Source organism: Prionailurus viverrinus, chromosome D1 (genome assembly GCF_022837055.1).
Source record: "Prionailurus viverrinus isolate Anna chromosome D1, UM_Priviv_1.0, whole genome shotgun sequence".
Taxonomy (NCBI): domain Eukaryota; kingdom Metazoa; phylum Chordata; class Mammalia; order Carnivora; family Felidae; genus Prionailurus; species Prionailurus viverrinus.
Genome location: NC_062570.1, coordinates 56,411,757 through 56,425,601, shown reverse-complemented (window position 1 = coordinate 56,425,601; position 13,845 = coordinate 56,411,757). Strand labels below are relative to the sequence as shown.

At 37.1% G+C, this 13,845-nt stretch overlaps 1 protein-coding gene across 1 annotated transcript in view; it reads left to right on the top strand.

Annotated features, from left to right (window-relative positions):
* UVRAG (UV radiation resistance associated) overlaps nt 1–13,845 on the top strand; it is a 297,766-nt gene that overhangs the window by 169,254 nt on the left and 114,667 nt on the right. The window contains exon 12 of the mRNA XM_047877056.1: nt 5,415–5,580. Coding sequence (XP_047733012.1) covers nt 5,415–5,580 — 166 coding nt within the window. The remainder of the gene's footprint in view (nt 1–5,414; nt 5,581–13,845) is intronic.

Here is a 13,845-nt window from a genome sequence, read left to right as displayed (position 1 = left end):
ATAATTCGTTTGGCTTTTTAGTGCAGTTTGCTGAAAATGAAATGGGAGATAAAATGAAACAAATGTGTAATTTTTCACTCTAAGGCCCTGTTCGCTCCCTGTGATGCCTCACAATCAGAAATTTTAAGAAGCACATATGGTAGTGTTGGACTTTAAAATCTTATGTTAGCATTCTGCAAGGCACTTCCATATTCTCAATTCACTGAATATCTTGTGTTGTGTCACCTGCTGGGCCAGGTGCTGAGAGTGTGCAGAGATGAGTAGGACATTGATCCTACCTCAGTGGGCTTTCGGTCCAGGTGAGGCCATTAAACTTGTAATCAGAGCCATCAAGACATATTTATTGATTTCATACCCTGTGTCAGGCACTTTGAAGTTTATAGTAGGTACCCACGATTCAAAGAAGTGGAAATACTCAGTGCCGTCAGGAGGGGATCGTGAAAACCTTTACAGGGAAGATGGTGCCTGAGGTGTCTTAAAAGATGAAATAGTATTCCCCTGGTGAGAGAAGGGTAGGAGGACATTTTAGATTGGGAGAGTAGAGAAATATGGTAACATGGAACATCATGCGTGGTGCTTCTTGTTTATTTAATTTTCACAACTGCGAGAATGAATTCCTTCTGTGAAGGAAAGAATTACACTCAATTTTTTTTTTTTTTAAGACAAGAAAATTGAGGCTCAGAGAGATTAGTTAATTTTTCCAAAGACTCATACTAGCCAGTAGCAGAGCTAAAGTCATTCCTGGTCAGTCTGGTTTTAAGGTCCGTATTATTCCTGTCATGATGCCGTTTTTGTCCTTGTTTTGAATAATAACCTCTTCCAAACTTCTGACAGCTTTTTAGTGTTCTGTAACAGCTGCATTCTTGGTCATTCTCTCGTAAGGAACTCCAAACTGGTTATTCTGTGATATTTGTGAGAGACTTTGCTGGGATAGACTTTACAATGCCTGGGTCGACACTGTTTGGGAAACTCTACTGTAGTGGCCCAAACTTTATTGTTCTTTTCTAAATGGGTAAGTTACTGTTAGAGTATGCCAAAGAAGCCTGGACACCATGGGAGAAAGTTGTCTGGTGAAGGGTATTCATTTGAGTTCCATTGACTGAGACATTTCTCGTAAAAAAAAAAAAAAAAAAAAAAAAAAAAAAATTGTTTGTGTGTGTTTTTAAGTAATCCATAACACGAGAGCCTTTTGTGGTAATGAGACCCAGATTTCCTTCTGTGTCTGTATTCCTTTATGCAGGCATGATTTCTTGGAAAGGAGAGACCATATGTCAAACAGTGTCTCATTGAGAACATGGAATGATTCCATAGATGCTGTGGCAGTGATTAGAGTCTTAAATATTTTGTCCTGTCTGGATCAGTGAGTGCTTGGTTCCTTACCAAATCAGCTGCCTCAGTGATTGGGAAGGCAGGATGGTAAGAGCTTTTAGATCACTTATTTGTACTTGGATGCATTTGAATATTAATAGTTTGTCCAACATATAAGTCAAAGGGGCATTTGAATCAATTTATAATATTGTCATGGCCATTGTGGGTTGATGGTATTTATTATCATAAAAATGACACAAAAACTGCTGCTCTGAATAACTACTCACGTTTGAAAAACAAATCAGAAATTATTATGAGGAAACTGCAGATTTTTGTTTTGGTTTTAAGCCCCTGAAAGCATTGTTTAAATTAAGCTCTTTTTCACACACCTGAGTCCTACAGTTTATTCCTGCTCTCTCTGAACCCTTCCACCCCCCTCCAACTCCTTCTCCCCAGCAAGCCTATCATCTGTAACCTTCCTAACCCCGAGAGCGGCATAAGGAACGCAAACCTCTGCTCTGCATTAGGTGTTAGGGACGTCATTAATGCTTACTGGAAAAGCACACCCCCGAGAGCCAGGTTTTGGCTTTGGCAGGTAAAACGTCTTTTAGATCTTGGAATGCTGGAAACCTTAAACCTTTTGGTTTTTTAGCTAAAGTGATTGGCAACAGAAAGTGACATCTGAGGTTCGTGGCCAGCAATAGCCATAATTAACCACATGAGCTCACATTTTCCCACTGGAGGTTCAGTGGTCTTGGGGTGATGAAAGTGACTTCCCTACCAGGAGGTGGTTTTCCTTTTGAGGGTATTGGAGTACCCTTGGGCCCTGTAATGCCTCACCCGTGGTCCTTTTAAAATGCTTTTTAATATAAAGCTTCAATATTGGAAATCCAACACCGTGGCGTTTAACAGTGAGGCTATGACTGAGCACTGTGGCCTGGAATGGAAACAACCTAGGGTTTTTAATAGGCGGAGCGGGGAGTCTTGTGGTGGAAACAATGGTGAGTGTGAATAACCAGAATCAAAGCCGATTTCCAATTTTAGCGAGTTTTCGGCTTTTGCTGTTTCTTTTTGGATTTTGATTTGCATGCGTAGGCTTCTCATAGAGATGCCTTTTTATCTTTAAATTTAAGCAAAATTGTTTTGGTCATTGAAAAGAGGTGCTGTTAGAAGACTAGTTTTTGTTCTTTTAATAGATACGTGGATGTGGTCTCCAAATTTACAAATGCAATTCCTTAGTATTATTAGCCTTTCAGTAATATGGAAAAATGTAGATGCTTGTGTGTTTAGCATTGGATAGGTTTTTTTTTTAAGCATTCATAGTTTGCATTTGACCTGTTTGGAAGGCCGGTTAAGAGGCCTGCTGCTGCTTTCTAGAAGTTTGCAAATTCTTTTCTGTCTGGCCTCATAGGAAGGGAAAAGCTTAGTGTAAAGCACATATAAAAAAGTCCAAACTTAGTGTAGTATTATACTTCATTACTGTAAGTTGTCTGCTTCCTCTTCTCTCACTTCAGAAGAAAGTTCTTAAAGACCAAGTCCTTTTACTGATAGAAATATTTTAAATTCGATAGGCCCTACCCTTTACAGAAAGCGGAGGCACAGGATTCAGTGACTTCTCATAGACTTCAGTAGCCTAGCTGTGACTCCAGGGATAGATATTTTAAGGGCAGGGGGGGTATATACAGTTCACCCTCTTATTTTATCACTCATGGATTTTACCTGTAGGACTATGATCAAGTCACTTATACAGTCTGAATTACATTTTTTTCTCAGCTCTAAATTGCTGGCATCAGATTCAGTGATTTGAGATTCCTCCTAGCTCTAACATTATATGATGATTAAATTATAATGTGGTGAATTTACAATGTAGTCGAATGTAATTTTAGTCTCTAAGGTACTGTGGTATCCAGATTTCAACACAAGTGTTATAGGACTCAAGGTACTTGCATGGGACTGGGGCAAGAGGACATGGTCTCTAAGAACAGTTAGGATTCTAGTCAGTTAGGGCATGACTGAGTAGTCAGTTGAAATGAATGCTGGTTCATTTTCTTCAGCAGTTTGATTTGAGAGAACATCAAATTTTAGTTGAGAAGCCCATTCTCAGTCAAACACTTGACAAGTCACAGAGAACTCGGTATCCTTTGCCCTTATAAGAGAAGTGTGAAGAAACTGAGGTGATACAAGTGTGTCATATGCTTGGTACATTCTAGTGCCCAAGTTAAATTGTTGTGTTCCACAGTAAACTTCTGAGACAGTATGGTGGAGTGCTTAAAGACAGAGGCACTGGTATCAGGCCAGCCCATATGGTGTTACTGTGTTACTTCAGATGGGTTCCATAACTTCTTTGACCCTTAGGTTCTTCATCTGTGAAACGAACGAAATAGCATATAAAAAGGTACCATAATTGTTTCATAATTGTTGATGAATTAATGACTATCATAAATAAAAGTACTATAGTCAGTTCCTTGCAGAAGAAAGTATACAGTGAATGTTACCTGTTTTTGTAGTATACTCAAAGAGAAACCAAGAATCCGCTGTGGTAGTCAGTGGTGGAGAATGAAATGATGAATAGATGACTATAGTGGCATTCCTACAACAAGAAGGTAGTACTTGGATAACTAAATATAAAAAGAACGTGAAAAATACCACTAATAATTGAAGTTAAAGATAACCTTTAGAAATCAAGCCAAGGTCATCTCAATTATTTCAGCCTTTTCTCTAGCTAGAGATATTCTAGATTATGTGTTTAAGCCTTTTAGAGGTGTGTGTGTGTGTGTGTGTGTGTGTGTGTGTGTGTGTGTGTGAGAACTTTTAAAAGTATTTTGGGAAGACTATATACCAAACAGTTAACTTTTTTGTTCCTTCTGGGGCAAACTTGAAACGTTTTCCTTTATTACTGTCTTCTGAGTACCTGGTGATTATTATCCTTGGTAGGTAGTAGCAGAAGTCTAGATGGTGAGTTAAAAATGTTGGGGCACCTGGGTGGCTCAGTCGGTTGAGTGTCCGACTTTGGCGCGGGCCATGATCTCATCATTTGTGAGTTCGAGTCTCAGGTTGGGCTCTGAACTGACAACTCAGAGCCTGGAGCCTGCTTCAGATTCTGTGTCTCCTCTCTCAGCTCCTTCCTCGCTCGTGCGCTGTCTCTCTCTGTCTCTCAAAAATAAAGAAATGTTAAAAAAATGTAATTATTTGTGACTTCTTTTTTTTTTTAAGTTTATTTTCTTTTGAGAGAGAGAGCATGTGCATACGGGGGGAGGAGGGGGCGGCAGGGGAAGGCAGAGAGAGAATCCCAAGCAGGCTCTGCACCGTTAATGCAGAGCCCTATGCAGGGCTCAAACTCACAAACCATGAGATCATGCCCTGAGTCGAAAACAAGAATCAGACACTTAACTGACTGGGCCCCCCAGGTGCCCCTATCTGTGACTTCTTAAAAGATAGATGCTTATGTTTGACCGTTGGGTACATACATTTTTGCCCCAACAGTTGCTTCTACCTAAATTGAATCAATAAGATATACTGTGGTTTTTGGACTTTTACTTTCCTTTTTAAAATATTTTTCCTCACTATCCTGTTTCTAACTTCACAGTCTTAGTTATGCAACGCTGTCTCGTAGATAGTGAGAAAATACCCCGTAAGGATGCATTGTGCCATTTCACTTCACCTTAGACTTAATAATTTGTACAATAGTACAGCAGTAGAACTATATTGCTTATAAAGTTGTTAATGAATAAAATATAATGCTCATGTAGTGTACTATGATTGAATATCTGAAACTAATTTTCACATTATAACAGACCAGGTATTATTTCTGTCTTTAAAAATGCCAGGAAAGTAATGGATATTAGAGTGTATTAAGAACTCTTAAGATAAACCTGAAATGTCAATCTCATCACATTAATTATTGGGCGGTAGTTTTAAATACAGTAAGTAAAATTTCAAGTCTTGTTAATATGTTTAGATTTATTTAAAAATCCTATAATTTAGATGTGATTAATATTTTATTTACTAGTTATTTCTTATGAAATCTCTTGAAATTGATTATGATCTATTATATACATTTATAAGGTAAATAGTTATTTTCTTTTCCTCTGCTTTTGAATTTACAGCAAAAGACGATGGAAGCATTGCTGTTGCCCTTGGTTACACTGCACATTTGGTCTCCATGATTTCCTTTTTCCTACAAGTGCCCCTGAGATATCCTATAATTCATAAGGGATCTAGATCAACAATCAAAGATAATATCAATGACAAACTGACTGAAAAGGAGAGAGAGTAAGTATCTTTTTTTATATACTTTTAATATAAGCCAGTTTGAAACATGGAATATATTAAAAATATAAAATGTGACCTAGATTGTGATTTTTTTATATATCCTTTGTGAAGTGCTTCATTTTAAAATATATATATATATTTTTTATGTTTTATTTTTTTATATTTGAGAGAGAGACAGACAGAGCACAAGCAGGGGAGGGGCAGAGAGATGGAGAAAGAATCTGAAGTAGGCTCTAGGCTCCGAGCTGTCAGCACAGAGCCCGCTGCGGGGCTCGAACTCATGAGCAGTGAGATCGTGACCTGAGCCAAAGTCAGACGCTTAACCGACTGAGCCACCCAGGCGCCCCAGTGCTTCATTTCTTTTAAATAGAATGTGGTTATTCATTTAGATTATAATAAATCCTACACTTCTTAAAATTGCTAATGATAGCAAGATTGACCCATTTAATTTGCTTTTGTGAGAACAAGTGTTATATACTGTGCATATTCTCATGTAGAACCTAGTGCTTGCTAGTCAACAAGTGAAATGATTAAAGATTTGTCAGACAAGCAAGAAAAGCATAAAAGACTCAGCAGCAGGTTGTACATGTCTGAAAAGTAGATTAATGAACTGGAGGATAGGTCAGTAGAAAATATCCTGACCAAAGCACAAATAAAAAAAAAGATGGATTATATAGAAAAGTGCTAGACTGACATAGGACCCAATAAAAAGATACATATAATACATATACATAAAATACATATAATACATATAGTTGGGGTCACAGAGGGGGAAAAGAAAGCATAGAGGGTAATAAATGTAATATTTAAGAGTTAATGACAGAATTTCTCAAATTTGACGAAATGTATCACGCTACAAATTCTAGAAGCATTAACTGCAACTCGTAAGTACAAAGCAAACATACTTAAGGAAATTATATTAAAACAACTGAAAACCAAAGACAAAGTGAAAATACTGAAAGTAGTTAGTAAAAAAAAAAGACAACTTAGCATCAAAAGAGCAACAATAAGACTGAAAGCTAATTTCTTAGTAGAATCTTTAGGAACCAGAAAAGTGATGCAAGGACATTTTAAAAGTACTATAAAACAGGAGCGCTTGGGTGGCTCAGTTGGTTAAGCATCTGACCTCGGCTCAGGTCATGCTCTCATTGCTTGAGGGCTCATTGCTTGAGGGCCCTGCTTTGAGCTCTGTGCTGATACCTCAGAGCCTGGAGCCTGCTTCAAATTCTGTATCTCCCTCTCTCTGTCCTTCCCCTGCTGATGCTTTGTCTCTCTCTCTCACTCTCAAAAATAAATAAACATTAAAAAAAATTTTTTTTTTTAAATTTTTAAGTACTATAAAACAATACTGCCAGCTTAGAATTCTATACTAGGTGAATATTTCCTTCAAAAATGAAGGCAAAATAAAAGATGTTTCAGACCATCAAAATTGAGAAAATGCACCCCAGCAGACTGTGCTAAGGGAAATGCAGGTGCTAAAGTCAGAATAAAAGTAAACATAGCACAGAAACATGGAAATATGGAAAAGAACAAAGACAACAGAAAGGGTAAGTGTGAGTACATCTAAATTAATTTTGACTACAAAACAAATAGTAGTGTCATAAAATATGAAATACATACTTATAAAATATATGTGAAATTATGCATGTTGGAAAGTAGAAATGGAGTTAAAGTTTTCTAAGATTTTAAAGGAGGGTAAAGATCCTACTTTATAGAGGACTAATCAAGGATCATGTCATAATCTCATAACCACTAAAAGAATTGTCGTGTGTAGGCAAAAAATTAATAAAGGATACAAATAGAAAATGTTTTAAATACAGTACTTGATTAATCCAAAAAAGGGAAGAAAAGAAAGTGAACATTAAACAAGTGGAACAAACAGAAGACAAATAGTAGATTTGTTCTTATGAACCCAGACTTAAATTCTGCAGTTGCAGTAAATTTTAAATGTTATTAATGTACGACTTAAAAATAAAGATTGTCAGGCCATTTGAAAAAACTACACTTATCCTGCTTGCAAGAGATACCGCAAATATAAGGACACAGAAATAATGAAGATAGAAGGGTGAATAAAGACATATTATACAAATATTATCCATATGAGAGCTAACTACACTAATATCAGACAAAATGAAGTTTAAGGCAATTTAAATAAGTGAGATATTTTATTTTAATACTGTCAGTTATACACAGACAGACACACACACACACACACACACACACATATCCCTAGAAGCATGACTTCAAACATATAGACAGAAATTCACAGAATTTCAAGGAAATCCACAATTATAACAGAGGACTTTATATTTCATTTTATTAATTATTATAGGAAGCAGATAAAATAGTCAGAATCTAAAAGACTTGAAGAGTGCAATAAACTAGACCTTAGTTATGGCTGAAGAATACTGTACCAACAGCTGTAGGATACATTCTTTTTTAGATCTACATGAAACATCTACCAAAATTGATCATGCTGGGCCTCAACAAATTTCAAGAGATTTAAATAATTTACGGTATATTTACTGACCACAGTGGAATTTACTAGAAATCAATAATAAAATCCCTAAATGTGTGGGTGTTATACTTCTGGGTGCCTGGATGGCTCAGTCGGTTGAACATCCAACTTTGGCTCAGGTCATGATCTCGTGGTTCGTGAGTTCGATGCCTGCGTCGGGCTCTGTGCTGACAGCTCAGAGCCTGGAGCCTGCTTTGGATTCTGTGTCTTCCTCTCTCTGCCCCTCCCCCACTTGTGCACACTGGCACATTCTCTCTCTGTCTCTCTCTCTGTCTCTCTCTCTCTGTCTCTCTCTCAAAAATAAATATTAAAAAAAAATGTTTTAAAAAAACAGTGTAAAACCTATAGGTCAAAGAAGAAACTATAAAAGAAGTTTGAAATTATTTTTGAACTGAATGATAATAGAATGTAGCATATGAAAGCTTGTAAGGTGCAGCTAAATCTGTGCCCAGAGGGAAATTCATTTCCTTAAATGCTTGTAGTAGAAAAAAAGAAAGATTTACAAATCAGTCATCTAAGTCTTCTAAGTCTCATGAAACCACTAGAGAAGGAAGAGTTCATTAAGATCTAAGAAAGTTGAAGGAAGGAAAGAATAAAAGTAAGAGCAGAAATTAAATGGACAACTGAACAATGGAGGAGAAAAATACAGGCAAAAGTTCTAGCCCTGAGAACTTTTGAGAAACAACTGAGAAATGCATAAGCCCTTAGCAGAACTAATTCAGAAAGAGGAGATGGCAAAACAACTAGTATAAGGGAAAAAAAGATGTCACTATAGATACACAGACATTAAAAGATAAGATGATCTTATGAACAACTTTTTGCTTATCAATTTGAAATTCAAATGCAAAAACACAACTTTCCAAAACTGATATATGAATGATTGGAGTTGAGAAAACAACTGCACTTGGCTAAAGGGAGGTGGATAATAGATGATTCTAGGTAAGTTATTCTCAACACTGGCTGTGCATTATTGTCAACTGGGGAGCCTTTAAAAATGAGCTCCTGATCTCCAGATTTCTGACTTCTTCCCCAGAAATTCTGATTTAGTTAATAGGGCCCAAATATGAGGTATTTTTTTTAAGCTCCTGAAGTGATTTTAATGTGCAGTCAGGCTTGAGAACAACTGTTCTAGTTTGAGAGACTTTTGTGTTCATAGACATGAAGAAATGAAATACCCTCCACTGTATTTAGGAAACTGCAAGAGGAGAGGCAGAAAATGTAGGCACCAAATGGAAGAATTTAATATTACATCTGGTAAAACAATGGCCCTCAGTTTCCAAGTAGAGGGCAGGGAACACTGTATAGTTTAAATCAGTGCCTTTTATTTTTAAAAAATTTTTAAATTTTTTTTATATTTACAGTGAGAGAGAGAGAGAGAGAGAGAGAGAGAGAAAGTACAAGTGGGGGAGAGGGGCAGAGGGAGAGAATCTTAAGCAGGCTCCACACACAGCACAGAGCCCGATGCGGGGTTTGATCCCACAACCCTGGGATCATGACCTGAGCAGAAATCAAGAGTCAGACGTTCAAGTAATGGAGCTGCCCAGGCCCTTTACTTTTATTTTTTAATTATTTTTATTGAAGTATAACTAACATTACCGTGTTGTGTAAGTTTCACAATATACAATATACTGTACAATTGTACAATGTACAATATAATGATTCAACAATTCTATACATTTCTCAGTGCTCAAGATAAGTATACTCTTAACCCCCTTTATCTATTTAGCCTGTCCTTCACCTCCCGTCTAGCAACAACCACCAGTTTGTTCTCTGTATTTAAGAGTCTGTGTTTTGTTTGTCTCTTTTTTTCTTTGTTAATTTGTTTCTTAAATTCCTCATATGAGTGAAATCATATAGTATTTGTCTTTCTCTGACTGACTTATTTCACTTAGCACTGTATTCTATAGGCCCATCCATGTTATTGCAAATGGCAAGATTTTATTTTTTTTTTGTAGCTGAGTAATATTCCATTGTACATATATATACCACATCTTCTTTATCCCTTCATCTGCCAGTGGACACTTGGGTTGCTTCCATAACTTGGCTGTTGTAAATAATGCTGCAGTAAACACAGGTGTGCATATATCTTTCAAATTAATGTTTTTGGTTTCTTTGGGTAAACATCCAGTGGTGGAATTACTGGATCATATGATATTTTGATTTTTAATTGTTTTGAGGAACCTCCATACTGTTTTCCATAGTGGCTTTACCAATTTGCATTCCCACCAACAGTGCATGAGGGTTCCTCTTGCTCCATATCCCCACTAACACTTATTTCTTATGTTTTTGATTTTACCCATTCTGACAGGTGTAAGGTGATACCTCTTTGTGGTTTTAGTTTGCATTTCTGTGATTATTAGTGATGTAGAGCATCTTTTCATGTGTCTCTTGGCCATCTGTGTGTCTTCTTTGGAAGAATGTCTGTTCAGATCTTCTGCCCGTTTTTAACTGGATTATTTCTGGGTTTTGCTGTTGAGTTGTAGAAGTTCTTTACTTATTTTAGATAGTAAACCCTTACCAGATAACCCTTACCAGATATGTTATTTGCAAATATCTTCTCCCATTCTGTAGAATGCCTTTTTGTTTTGTTGACGGTTTACTTTCAGGTTTTGTTGATGGTTTACTTTTTATTTTGGTGTAGTCCCAGTAGTTTAAGTTTGCTTTTGTTTCCCTTGCTTGGGAGACATATCTCAAAAAAATGTTCCTATGGCTGATATCAAAGAAATTGATTGATTACGGCTAATATCCTATATTTATAACAGTTTAGTTTGAATTGATACCAGCTTAACTTTAATAGCATGCAAAAACTCTGCTCCTCTATACCTCTGTCCTCCCACCTTTATGTTGTTATTGTCACAAATTACATCTTTCTATATTGTGTGTCCATAATACTGTCTTTTTTATTTACCTATGCAGTTATCTTTACTAGTGTTCTTTCTTTGTACAGCTTTGCGTTTGTCTGATGTCTTTTCTTTTCAACACGAAGGCCTTAGCCTTTGCTTCTTGCTTGCAGTGAGCCTAATGATCAGCCAGAGCTAAAAGCCTGGAGTCTTCTCAGGTCTTTTCTGAGTGTGCATCCTATTCTGGGCATGTACATATCTTCTGTCTTCCCCAGTATATATGGGCTCTTTTGAAAACACTGATTTCTTGCAGAAACTCTCACCAGCTTTACCTCCTTAGACAGTCTGTTGCGTGTCTCAGCCCTAATCTTTTTGCACAAGGAGGCTGTGGGATTTGTTTGCCTGACATCTTGAACAATGTCCCCTGCCTTTCACCTCTGAGTGAGCAGTTCTGACTAGGCAAAACCAAGGCAAGTGCCTTACATTAGCTCTTCAAGTAGCCCCCAGACAAGATAGGACAGACAAACATAAATTATTTTAGAATAAAATCTGGTTGGCTCCCTCATGCACTGGGGATCAAGGTCCCACACTAGCAGGCTGCTGTTTTCACCACTGCTCAGTTGGGGAGGGAGTTAGGAACAGTATAAGTAGAAATTCCGTGAAGCTTTTCTCTTGATTTTGATTTTCCTTTTCCTTGATTCGTCGTTCAGCCTGTTGTTTTACACTCTTGACTTTTTCCAGAGTTTTAGTAAAGTTGATTCTAACAGTTTTTGCTTTAAAAAAAAAAAAAATTTCCCTGGAGGGACAAGACCTTAGATCTATCTCCTCCTCCATTTTTATTGACATCATTCCATTTGTTTAATGGTGAAACACATTACTAATAAGCAATAAAGAGACCCATGATTTTAATTAAGCATGAACATGTAAGATCACCTTGTAGTTTTGAGAATGATCACCCCCCCCCCAACCTTCCTTAGGTTCCATATTAAACAAATTAAATATCTCTAGGTTTTTACCAAATCAGTATGTGGTGATCCGACTGAAAATATTGGTTATGTAGAAAAAGCACTTGGGGAGCTTGAAGGAAGGGTGTCCTTCTAAATAATACACTTTCTCCAGATCAGCTGCACACTTTAATTGGTGAAGAAGCAGCTTAACATGTGGGCAACTCCATGTAGTATGCCCCAGTATGAGAAGTAGCAATGATTTGTTTATCCTAATTTATTTTCCTAAGTAATTTGGGAAGGTGAGCTAGATTTAGGTGATTGTGTTACCCGTTTCTTTGGAAGCCACAAGAACCACAGGAATTGCATTGTGTTTTGCCTCTGTCTTCCCCCTTTACAGAAACATATATTGTATTTTACCGATTCTAATATAAATATTTTTGACATTTTGATATTGCTAAAAATGAGGTCTATCATACAATCAATGGCATGCCATATTATGATTGAGAACATTTACCTTGCTGTCTCAGATTTTATAAACTATCAAATATTTTAGGTGACTTTAATGAACTTTAGTAAAACTTCATATCCTTTCTGCAACAACACAGATATACAAATAAACATAATAAATTAAAGTAAATTAACTGATTGTGCTTGTTAATTGGATCAACTTCTCAGTTATTCCTAGCCTGGATCACTGAAGAGCAGATTGGCCTGGGTTTCTTTTCTCCTGAGTGTGTCAGTGTTGATGTAAACCTTCCCAGGTTATTAGGTGGAATCAGGGCTTCGGGGGAGATGGAAAATAGGAATTGAACGGCTCATTGGATATATTATACTTGTAATCGGCCTAGGAATCCTCAGCCTCTTTGCCCTGATTACCTGCCTTATCTGCTTATTGGCAGGTGAGATAGTGGAGTTCAGAGTCCTATTTAGCCAGTTTTCCTGGGCGGGTGGGGGAAAACTAGTTCTTTCCTTTGTCTGGTCTGTTTGAAACACAGGTTTAGACTGATGCCTTGCCTAAGCTATTATTGTGCACCTGCGTGCACACTATAAAGGGAAACTCTGAAATCTTTGCTGCATTCATTTTGAGACTCAGACCACAAAACACGAAGGAATGTAACCAGAGTCCAGCCATAGTGTTCTTTTACCCTTTATTTCTTCTTTCACTGAAGACTGAAAAGTAGGTTTTAAAGTGGTTTTTGAAATGAAACGTGTTAGTCATTGTTATTTTGCTACTCAGTTGTCTGCTAGATGATACATTCCAAATGGATTCCTTAAACAATCATTTGAGATAGGACATAGCTGGTCAGGGCATATGGCTTTTTCAAGCCCTCAAAAAATGTCTTCGGGTTTTTGTTTTATTCTCAGAAGGAGTGGTATAATTGGCAGGCACTTTTGAAACTTCCTGACGTGTCCACAACAAGGCTTTTATGAATCTCTAGAAGATAGATTAACTATTTTTCTGTAGTGGAATTATTGGAACCTTAGAGGCATGTTAATGCTGCTTTTCCCATTTCCTTGATTATTTTGTTCTATGTTTATCCCTATGGAAGATCTTGGCTGAAACTCTAGGCATTGCGTTTTTTACCTGGCTGATTCTGATTTCTTTTAGAGACAGAAATTTTAGAGTGTAAAGAAATTGTGATGTGTCCAAAAACAGATAATATTGGGCCCAGATCCTAGTCATTGCATGTGGGTGGACCTGATGCTCATGAGAGAAGGAATGGTCTGTTTTAATGATCTAACACCTTTTCTGTGACTGAATGCATAAGGCAGTCATATATGTAAAGGAGCTGGCCAGACAGGTTCTAATCCTGTGACTAGAGTCTTTTATTTTTCTTACAGACACCTTGGCATGTCTAGATGTTTATAGAGCTCCCCCTTCATCATAACTAGATTGCATTTTGCCAGGAAGGAAGAGACAAAGGGATTTGCAGAGTGGCAGTGAACTGAGTGATTTCCT